The 11798-nt window shown below is 44.8% G+C and overlaps 1 protein-coding gene across 1 annotated transcript in view; it reads right to left on the bottom strand.

The window, feature by feature from the left end:
• Nucleotides 1–3969: 3969 nt before the first annotated feature.
• LAYN (layilin) overlaps nt 3970–11798 on the bottom strand; it is a 17730-nt gene continuing 9901 nt past the window's right edge. The window contains exons 3-8 of the mRNA XM_026041027.1: nt 9486–9783; nt 8535–8692; nt 8137–8175; nt 7686–7769; nt 6897–6999; nt 3970–6325 (exon numbers count right to left, since the gene is read on the bottom strand). Of these exons, the coding sequence (XP_025896812.1) occupies nt 6001–6325; nt 6897–6999; nt 7686–7769; nt 8137–8175; nt 8535–8692; nt 9486–9783 (1007 nt within the window). The 3' untranslated portion in view covers nt 3970–6000. The remainder of the gene's footprint in view (nt 6326–6896; nt 7000–7685; nt 7770–8136; nt 8176–8534; nt 8693–9485; nt 9784–11798) is intronic.

The raw sequence follows: 11798 nt of genomic DNA, 5'->3' as shown, positions 1-11798 counted from the left end.
CTCCCCCTTCCCACCTGACCCTGCTGGCCCGGGGACCAACTGAAGCCCAGCCCCAGGAACGCCCTCGGGAGACCTCCTGCAGCAGTGCTGACTGCACCAGGCTGACTTGAAATAGCATTCGTGAACGCAAGAAACCCACCTTCTAGCCCCCGCTGCCCCTTTAGGGCCAAGTCTCATAGTTTAAGCTGCCTCATACTTGCGGAAGGTCATTTAAATTTGTAACAGCAATAAGCAATGACCTTTCTGTCGAGGCAACTGCAAACCTGAGCGAATAAAGTTAACACGTGCCCTGCGCAGCTCTGGCAGTTCATGAGATTCTTCTACAGAGTGACATTTTGAGGTGATGCTGCTACAGGTAAGGGGATAAACAGAATGGTAACAGAGCAGTTAAGAAGTTCTGGCAATGACTAAGTCATGAGTTGAGTTAGTCAGACATTCACCCTTTAAAATGACTGACAGGTGCATGAGCAAGCTCACCATAATCCTACTTGGATAGAAAACCTTGTCACCCCCCTCCACTGCTCTAGAGGTTTCTCTGCTATTTCACACAGACTAAACAGTAATTCTAGCATACTGCAAGCTCCATATGTTAAAAGTATTTTTTCCCCAAAACTCTACACTGTAAAACATTGCTCAATACTTGTCCTCGGTTGCTTTGTTATGAATAGAAACACTAGTAGCATAAGATTTAGTTGCTTCCTGCCTGCTTCCATGTATGTAAAACACCAATTCTATTGTAATGTATTTTCTTTACAATAGAAAACCTAATTACCAAAAAAGCTTTTCTGCAGAGCACTGTTCAATGACAATTTTGGCATAAAAGTTCACATAAAAAAAATCAAAAAAAACAACTCCAACACCACTGCAGGCAGAACCGCAATCACAAAAACATGCTGCGTGCAACAGGCTTTACAGCCATTGATGGCTTTCAAACGTGGTGATCCAAAAGCTTCTCTCATGTACTGGTGTTTTCTCAAGCAAAATAGAGGCGGCTTTCCAGGCAAGTTCTCCACAAACAGCCCAAAGGCAGCAAGCGTGGAGCACATCTGCCCTCCCGTGGTCGATATGGCTCTACTTCGTTCTCAACACCGGTGATGTGTCATTAAGGGGACATACTAGAAGAGTAATTTACCATGCCTGGGCCGCAGTATACACAGGTACATTCACACATGCCTGCCCACCCAGAAAAATCCATGTCCAGAGAACAGAAATTAGGCATGTGATCCAATGCAATCCTTAAATGGCTCACAAGGAAAAGCAAAGAAATAGAGGGACTTATAGAAATACTGCTAGGATAGCATCACTTCCTTCTCTCTCAGGCAATCTTCACAAGTTTTGTGGGATGCATCTCCCATGAAACAGCCTTGGCAGGATGTGCAAGGGAACCACTTCTCCACTTAAGTTTTAATTCATCTGGTGTTCTCACTACTGAAATGCAGTCCTAGAAGTCCAACTAGAAATAAACCAGCCGAGATAAATCCCGAACTATCATTATAATGCTTTCGCCTCCTTACTGGGGCATAGCATAGCCTTTAGGAGAAAGCTCCAGAGAATACAATTGTGAATTATGGGGCCACAGGGAAAGATATGCTGGAGAGAGGAGCTAATTTAATGCCAGGAGTCCTTTTTGCCAACATCCTCCTTAGATGTCATGGAGCATTAGAGAAACCTGGGAGACTGAAGAGACTAGCTTCTCTGAGGTTACCTCCCTTAGCATGAAATAACAAGGGATACCTGTTGGTAGCACATGGAATCAAAACCACATTAAAGTCGAGTTGTTCCATCAATAGCCAACATGGTGAATTAGGCATGTGCAATTTTATTGTAACTTAAGGCCCATCCGGTCAAGCTGTGCAGCTTTTGGCAAGTCATGTAGCCTCTGGCCATCTTAGGAATTGTAAAATGAGGACACGGCACAATGCTAAGAGAGATTAAGGTGCTAGTTTCTCTCTAGAACCTGGTGGACAACACACAAGGTGATGAAACTGCTATTTGTTAAGACTGTGAAACAGCATTTACAAGAACTGTGAAAGAGCCATTTCTTGGAGCATAAAATAAGACTGAGGGGAAGCTGTGGAAAACGGCCAGGTGAAACAACTTGTATTGCCTCATAGGTTTGGCTTGGCAAATACAGGACATCCTTTACCTTCTAACTGTACCTCTAGCTGCAACGCATACACTGGAGCAGAGTCCATTCATGTCCCATTTATTTACCTTCATTTAATTACCTCTGCGCTGAGACAAGAGCCAGACATCAAAAGAGCACTCAAAGGAACTGGGGAGAGAAGCTTGTGGACTAAGCTGGAAGCGCTGGAAGACCCAACAGTTCTTCTGTGTACTCTTGTTCTGCACTTGCATTCACCGGCTGCTGGCAGTGCACTGCAAGCGTGGCAGACCCTCGCCTGCAGGTACGGAGACAGACGCTGCACACAGCCACCTTGTCTGCAACGTGCAGGAAGGGAGAGAAGCAGCTGCGGGAACTGACTGAAGCAGGTCCCTGTTTGCAACGCACAGCCCTAGCACACATCCAGAACTGGCTTCCTCCACATTTGCACTGGCAGAACACATACTCGGCCACATCCAGCACTCACTTCTGTTGAGTTTCCAGTCCCACATAAAACACCTTCTGAAAGCCTTTGGCAGATGTTTGCTTCCTAGTGGCTTATGCAAATGAGTTTTGCTTCATTTTCCTATTTGTTTTTGTGCAGTGAAGAGCAAACTTGGTATGAACTCCGTCAAGAGCTAAATTAGCTTCAGATGCTTCACAGCCAGACTTGTTTGGCAGAACACAGCCCTCTCTGAGCCAGAAGCACTCACCTGCAGAGCACTAGGTGAGTAATTACTAACATTCCTCCTCTGCTGGCTTTATTCACTCGGTCATCCTCTTTCCATTACCTAGGACCTGATCAAAGAGGAGGGAAGAAAAAGCAACAGATGGATCCAAAGTCTGGAGTTTATCAAGTTCTTGGTATTTTCTTTGCATAAAGCAAGACAAAGCAGATCCAATTCTTCATAATTTTAACAGTGCCTTCAGAAGAGTCCTGGCTTCAGTAAACACCTAATGGCATCAGCATTGCCTCACCTCACTCCTTCCACACAGCATTTCGCTTATGGCCTTTATACCTCCAGACAAAACTCAGCCAGCAGAAGCCTAACACTTCACCATCACATGAAACTTCTGTCCATCACTGTACTCAAGGTATCCTAAAGAAGGGAAACACTCCTAATGAAAATGTCCCACCAGCAAAATGAGATCAATGCACATCTTTCTTAGCTACCCTAGCACAGACCCTTAAATAGTGGTTTGGCTCAGAAAATATCAAGAGTTGCACAGAAATTTTTAATAAAGTTAAGATTCCACCAAGTAATCCCAAACAGAAGGATATAGAAAAATTCAGACTGGGCAAGAGCTTAACCATTCCATTAACTATTTAAATCCCAAGACTGAAGCCACAGTATTACTGAATTCAGATGCCCTATGCTTGTTTGGGATCTACACACAAACATTCAGAGTATTACATAATTATCATCAACACTGAACGTCAAGCCTTGCTTTTTTGATAACCAGGCATTTACCAATTTAGCCTATGAAAAGGCTGAATATGATCCAAAAATAAATAAAAGACATGACTTGCTGAACATTGTGCCAAGTGGCAGAACTGCTCAAAGTATCTGTAAACAAACTTTTTCACAGAATAATGACTTGCTCTCGCAACATGCATCCAGACTATTCCAATGACCCGCTGGACAAGAGAAAAACATCTTTGCAATGACAAGGTCTCATTCTTGTAGGTTTAATCACTCATTTTTAGATTCACAGCATCCCCGGAAGTTTGGAAAAAGCTCTTATTCCTTCTTTATTGTTTAAAAAGCAAGAGACCTAAAGCACAATGTCCTAAAAAGCTCCTTTAAAATACAGATGTCCAGATTACCAGTGTTTTAGGTATTCTGCTGTGCACATGGCACTCCCACTTTTTCCTCGGCCCAATGGGACACATTCTAGCAAAATGTCAGTTTTTGGAAACAGCTCCATTACTGGAATAATTGGAAACAGTAAGTGCAGACAGAGCAAAACATGCTGGCTTGCTCAAAACTGAACCTCTTCGCCTTAGGAATAATACAAACAAGCTTATGAAAGCACTGAAACAGAGCGGACAGGACAGAAATGCCAACAGCCCAACTCCACAGAGCTGCTGCCAGTTCTCTACTGACAGTTCTGTATGTTCTAGCAGGAAACAGAACCTGCCTGAAAGCAAGCCTGCAACTCTTTCATTGCTATAGCATTAACAGCAGAACTTAATTCCCCCTACACAATGCAGGCTAACTCCCGAGTGAGCAAAAGCCAAGCCCAGAGACCTCACTGCTGCTACCGGTGCTTTACAGCCTATGACTTGGCATTGGAATCTGCAACATGCTGCCAAACTCATGCTCCCAACTCCAGTCTTCCACGTATCACCTGCATGTTGAGGTAAGGATGAGAAACTTTAAGTGGCAGAGCAAGTGCAGAGCACTGCTGTGTGGTGGCTATAGCCAGAAGCAACTGAGGCAGCACAGGAATGGATTGTACCTATTCATTTATTTGCAGGAGATCTTACCCCTCTTTCAATTCTTAGAATTTGGGCAGTGAAATACAGACTAATTTTTTTCTAGGTGAATAATGTTAATTGCTTGCCTTTTCCTGGCATTTAACATTTAAATCTCATTCAACCTGAATTTATTCTTAGTTGTACAACAGCTTCGGAGTGCTCCATTTCGTCTCTATGCCCCTCCACAGGGGCAGAAGAATGACAGTTATCAGGTGTGGTGTCATAGAAGATCCTGTAAGTGTTAAAAAGGGAAGTCATTCCCTCCCACTGTCAACGGAAGAAATTCAACAAACCATCCTCAGTACCTCACCTTAAAACTTCTTTGATCAAAGAAATGGAATAAAGTCCCTGTAGCACAGAGACAAAGCATTTGTAAGAACTGATTAGTATGACCAGTTAAAACACCATTTTTCAACTAATTAGTTATATTTACCTACCTTGTCAAAAAAATCCATCTCTGGAGATGGACATGAGAACATTTGTCTTCATGGATTTAGTACAAGTCACAGGCATAAGGAAAAAAAAGTCTAGAATAAAACTGTAAATGGCTACTCCTTTCAGAAAGCAACCGGCATTTAATTTGTTATTTAGCCAAACTGATACCTTTCAGGACAGTAAACTAGGTACAGAAAGGACTTCAGTAATTTCTGAGACTGGCTAGGCTACCTCACTGTCTTTCTTCAGCATTACAGATAAACTCCTCATTTCTTGTTTTGCAGTTCCTTTTGCAAGGATAAGTGAAGCGACACAGTGAGCCCTATGCCAAAGCACCTACTGAGGTTCTTGGAAAAACAACTTAGAAGGTTAACTCAGTACACAGTTATGTGCAGTGACTCACATCTCTGGCCTTGGCAGTGAGACTAGGAGAGAAGGAATGGAGTAGAAACTGCACTGTTCTTCTCCCTGTGAAGGGGCTTGTCAGTGCTATAAGCAGCTGATGAAGACCATACAGCTGGACCGTGGGTTGGCATCTAAGAGAACAACAGATTTGCAGTCACAGCAGCTTTCTGAGACACCAATGAGGAAACAAGCATGGCTAGCAACTGACTTACGACTTGCACCTTCTTTGGAGATAAGAAAGTTGCTTCAAGTATGTATTTTTAGATTGTTCTTTACCTTGAAAGACATTCACCTTTGAAAGGCAAGAAAGTTAGACTTGTAAACATAAAAAGTAATCAAGATTTTTAACAGACCATTCCTGGTGCAAAAGGGGGTTGATGCAAAGCAAGATAAGCACATTCTTTGTCTTAGCTCTTTAAAATCCCATATTCTTTCCAAAAAAATGCAGGGATGATGCAAAACCAGGATACAATATCACACATAGTCATTAAAAGAAGTGCACAGGTAGGGCAGGCTAAACTTGCATTGTTATTCACTGGGGGATCCACCTTGCAGGCTTTCTTTGTCCATTGCCTTAATATCCATATATCTCATTCTCCACCCAGGCTGATTCCTTGCTCCTTCCCATGCGATCTCCACACAGTTCATAGATATCATTGGTCACAAAGCCACTTGGTGTATTCATTGCCACATCATCATAATCCCCAGAGAGACTGTCAAGCATGTTATGTTCTCGGGTGCAAAACGACGAGTTCTTAATGTCAGGCCTGGTTCCAGTCAGATCTGCTTCCGATTGCTTCTTAATGACTTGGTAAACCTCCAGATCTGGACTGTTCCTCCTGTGGGTAGAGAGCCAGGCATCTTCATCCTTTGGGCTCGTATCTATTTGCTCCCGTTTCCTTCGGGAAAGGAAACAACAGGTTCTAATGTGCTCACGTGCAGAAGCAAACAAAACACCCCTAGTACGTCAATAAGCTAAAGGCCTTGAGCAGAGCTGACAGAGGCCAGATACAGCACATCTGCTGTTTCTTGCAGCTCCAGGCGTGGGGCAGCAGGCTGCATCACTAGGGCCACCCATGGGGAGCTCGGCCCTGTGCAGACACCCTGACATCCCAAGGGGCCAAGGCAGTGAGGCTCAGGTCTGGCACCCCCAGCACCACATCCCTTTCCCCACCAGAGCGGCCATGCACACAGGCAAAAGGAGGGGAGACTGAGAAAAGCCTGGCAGAAAAAGGGTCGTGACTCTGGAGCAAATAGTATTTCTCTCTTTCAAAGGGCATCTCCTCCTCTCTTGGCAGGAACCTGGTCTTAAACAAATTTTAACACTAACACTTCAAACCATTTTACACTCTTCCCTATCTAGCATACATCTGTGGCTGAAAGCAGCTCTCTAATGGAATCCTTAAGCTGGCAGCAGAATGGCTGTTTGCACAAGACACCCGAGTTCACTTGTTAAACAATGTCACTTGCCTCTTTGCAAAAAGCCAAAAGGAAAAGATGGCTGTAACGACCATCAGTAGCAGCAGCACAGGAATACTGGGAATAAGGATGTAGGCAAGACTCAGAACAGGCTCTAGGGGTAAAAACATGACAGTCCAGCCTTTATTTACTTCCTGGTGTATTTGGCATGCACATAAGAAAAAAAGTTATCAAAGACAGCACCACTGCTCCCCTAAGGGCTTCAAGTCCTGTTCATAATCTATCTGTATCTGATCCTTCTCAAAGGCAGCAACTGCAATATAGACTGATACATAAACACATTAGAGTAGAATAACCTCCCTGTGAGAAGGCAATGGGTAGTGCAAGCTACCAAGATGCACTGTTCTTTAAAAGCTTATGAATCTCCATCCAAAGCATTTCTGAGTGGGGAATGTCTTATCTCTTAAGTTCTCAATAGCTTATTCTTTAGCCATCTATATGAAGGGAGAAGTACAGTAAAAAGAAATTTGAAGTTTTTTGCAGTATACTAAGAAGAACATTACCAGTTTTGACATTCAAGACCAATTCAGTATTTTGAAAGCACTTCTCAGGTCCAAGTATTTTACAGAGCTTTAGATTTAAAACATTTTGGTACTCAAAGCAAGCTCTTTATGCTTGCAGCGGTAAAGATTCACAGGGGAAATTTCCAGCTGAAATTGCCAAAACTCAGTCAATGTTCTGGATCAAATACTCCACCTTTAAAGGTTGCCTTTGTAGCCGCGTGCAAGATGATGGCGTGCAGAGCTAGAGAATGGGCCAGCTGATGAACACAGACCTTACCTTGGGCTTCCTTAAGTGTTCCATTAGTGTATTTCTTATGGTGTTCTTCTGGCAATACTGGCTTCAATGGCTCTGTTGCAACATCTGAGAAGGAGATATTAGTTGATATCATATTGCAGATGTTAGCTGGTAACTTGATCATAAGAAATGAGGGTGGAAAGAGATGGAAGCAACTTCCGTCTGTCAAGACCTGCACAGTGCTTTAACTTAGCACTGTTTTGCTAAGATCTCTGCAGCATGTGGATCCCCTGTTCATGCTGCATCAACACGCAACGCTCCCCTGCACCAGACTGCATTACATTTCCTTCATGCTGTTCAGTAAACTGCAGGAAAGCTTCTTTGCTCTTGAGGCTTACTGGCTGTGAGGGTCCTTGATAATGAATGCTAAGCGAATAATTCTAAGAGCAAATACATCATTTAAAAAAGCCTAAACCAAACTTAGCCAACTCACCTGTTTGAGAATTCCCTCTTGCAGCATTTGTTTGCTTCTCTAGAAAGGAAAAAAAGATATGCGTAACTTCCTTATAAGCTTGAGTAGTGGCACATCAAGTCTCCAAGCAGTCTAGGAAAGCTGGTACCCTTCTTAGTCTTCTCTCTCCTTCAGGCGCTATTTAAGATCAAGCACTTTACACAAGTCCCAACAGCTCACATAAGTTGCTACAAATATTGGATACTGAGGTACTTTTCCCCCGGATCTGCATCAGTTAAAAAACTGCCTGTCTCCTAAGAGATACTTCCGGTGAAGCTGGGGTTTTCCAAAGACACCATCAAGCCCTCCTTTTACCTACTCCTCACCTCCTTTACCTACAGGAATGGGCTGGATTTTAAATATTACGAATGGCTCATTACCAAGAGCATATTTGCAAATGAAGTTGTTTTTCATGTTGCATCTGTCATCATTCCATTGAAACATGTAAGGGCCTCCAACACCTGGTGGCGCAGATGGCTGGTGGTACATCACCACACAGATTTCACTCCCACAGGACGGCTCATCCACATACCAGTTCCTAGGAAAACAAACATGTCAAGTCAACCTTCCATGATGCTGCAGAGGCTTCTGCCTAGAAGCATATTAACGAAGACTGACTTGTGGGTATTTCTTCCAGTAAAACCGCATCCACCTTGCCAAGTGGGACAAAGGAAGCGGGCTTTCACTATTCAGCAATCTAATACAATTGATACTAAAGAAGCATTTTATACACTGCAGAAGATTGCTTTTAAGACTATATGGCCTAATTTTGAAAAAATGTTCAAGACAGTGATTTTGGAACAAGTAGGATTCAGCATGCCAAGCACTTTTTGAAAGCTGGCCCACAAATAAAATCCTGATATACCAAGATACTAAACATGGGAAAAAGTGTTAAAGCAATAATTTCACAGTTATTACAGAACCCTGTATGCTTCCCCTTCTGTCCCCTGCCAAGAACACCAACTACTTGACTTAGCTTACTTACTTTAGCTTGACTTACCCAGCAAGCTGCACCCCACTAGTGAAAGACAAAGCTGTATCAGTTCCTCAGCAGAGGCAGATCTGGGTGTAAATCCCAAATACATATTTCAATATCTCAAAGACATAAGCTTTAATCTCAACAGTACACATAGCAGCTTGGTTCAACCCTTCACAGGGCAAGTAAAATCATATTTATAGACATGGTACTTTAAGAGCACCCTATGGAAATGGCTGCAGAGACAGTGCCCAAGAACAGCGGAGACCCGTTTGAGAAAACTGCTTCCACCTGCTCGAAGAGGGTGAGGGGGTCCTTCCCCAGGCTGCCGCAAGCCTCTTGCCCAGGTACCTACCTGAACTCGGACGAGCTGCCATCTGACCAGGAGTAGAGGTCCTGACACTCCGTGCTATTGTCTACATCGTGCTTTCTCCTCCTAAGTCCTATCCAAAAGTCTCCATCAGAAGCCAGGAGACTTCCAATAAGTTTCTCAATCAGTTTTTGCTCTGCTGCTGTTTCAATACTGACTAGGTGGCCACCGTCAGCTCTGCAGGCCAGGCGAGCTTCCTCATAGCTGGTCCTGCGGGAAACATCATGGAAGTAGACAATCTTATAGCACGGCCGCTGCGTTCCACCTCGACAAACCGTCTGCCCTGCAGAAACAGAAAGAAACACATTACAGAAACTGTGTCTGTTCGGACACAGTGAATGCTCAGTCTTCTCTTTGGCCAAGCTTAGCACTCTAGGCCAGTTTATAGAGTGCAGCAGGGGTAAAGGGAGTAACGAGGCCTCCCTGGCCACTGAAATAGCACAGGGCATCTCCACACTTCTTACTGCATGGAGTTTCAGTTGATCTGCACAGCACAGCTCCTTCATGCTCTGTATTCCTCCGCTCTCTCCCGAGTTTCCTGCAATTTGAAGACCCCAGGAGTTCCTTACGTAGAGGGAATACTGTGCCAGAGAACAAGCCGATGCACAACGTCAGCTTGTTAAGTGGTTTGAAACAGAGATCCCCTTTACACAAGCAGAAGTAATTACTTGCCTTCTGTGGTGTACAGAATCACTACACGGAGCCTACGGCAGTAACATCAAGACGGACTCACACAGTCTGATTTACAAGCACGGCTCTCCACTGTGAGGCTCCCGGCTGCTCAGGAAAGAGACAAGTCTCTTTTCAGACTGTCATAAGCCAAGAGCTTTTTCATGCATGAGGCAGCAGCTTATTTTGATTTTAAGGAAAGCTAGGATCCTAAGTGAAGAGGCAGATAATCTAAAACTTATGCACTTCACGGAGAGTTCCAACATTGAGACTGCCGAAACAAATTTCCATTTTACTTAGTAAAAATTTCTCTTCTCTGTAGAAGACTGTGCTGTCTGCTTGAAGAGAAGACTAGACTATTGAGAAACAAAAAGCCTCTAGCAACTACAGGAAAAAAGCAACAGGCACTACAGAACCAGAACAAAAGGGATGTGTGAACAGATCGTTAGAAATTCACACACAGGTTAGATACACTCTACTTTTCTCTATTTTTTTATGGGAATTTTAAGCACATCTCATAGTCAAATTTTCAAAAAACACTTAAGTACTCAGAGCCATACAGTCTGTTAACACTTCACCGAAAAAAGTACAACCTTTGGGCCACAAAAAATGGTCACCTCAAAAAGCATCTTTAAACAGAAGCTGTGTTTCTCTTTGTAATTGAAGAAATGCACATTTTGTGTAAAAGACAAGAGACTTGACCTCTTCTGAGAGAGACATCCACTGCTGTGGCAAAAACCACAGGGAAAAACAGATGGCAGCAAAATCTGCAGCAACTGTCCGGAAGCAGGGTCAGCTATGAACTGTAGCTTGTTGCTTCTCCAATTTTTTTCCCCCCTCCATACACTAGACCATCTGCCTTGCTGGCCAAATGTGCCACTGCTTTTAGGTGAGAAAAAGCAGATGATTCCAGTCCACTACCAGTTAACTTCCCCAACAGTGATCTCACTGGTGTAGATTAGGTAACAGGAAAACTGGCCACGGAGCTCTCACCCCAGCTGGAAAGGGCCTCTGTATTCCCCCCTTACCTGCTCAGCACGAGCACGGGGGCTGCCCCTGAGCCTGCTGGCCAGCAGGAGCCCTGCTAACGGGGCTAACAGGGAGTCAAGGGCGCTGCCAAGTAAAAGCCGAGGAAGGGAAATAGCGGCCCAAGCGCTCCCTCCCGAGCTCTGCAGCTTGCTGCCGCAAAACGAACCCTTTTACAGACAGTGGCAAGCCGGAACTCAAAATGGATTGGTTTCTCCGGTAAGATGAACGTGAACCAACAAGGAAACTTCTTGTGCAGCAATAAGCAGGCTTTATCTTGAGCACACGAAATTGGCAGCTTTGGGAGAAGCTTCCCCTTGCCTGGCTATTTTGCACTAAGAGTGCTCCAGCCCGTCCCTCCCGAACTAGCCGCGACCACCGCACTTGGACACCCCGGGCCCGCGAGTGCGGCTCGCGGCTGCTGCGCGCTTACTCCTAGGAGGTCTCCCGCGAGGAGCTCAAGCCGCTCCGGGCCGAAGCGGGCACAGCACAGGCTCGTGTCCCCAAGCGCCTGCCCGGGCGGAGGGGCCGAGAGGCAGCCGGAGCGGCAGGAGGGCGCCGCGCGAGCCCCCCCGGCCGCCCGCCCGCCCGCCGCTCCCCGCT

This window comes from Nothoprocta perdicaria, unplaced genomic scaffold, assembly GCF_003342845.1.
Source record: "Nothoprocta perdicaria isolate Ctin4 unplaced genomic scaffold, notPer1 scaffold_275, whole genome shotgun sequence".
Classification (NCBI taxonomy): domain Eukaryota; kingdom Metazoa; phylum Chordata; class Aves; order Tinamiformes; family Tinamidae; genus Nothoprocta; species Nothoprocta perdicaria.
Note: the sequence above shows the minus strand (reverse complement) of the source record. Positions and strands in the feature narration are given on the sequence as shown.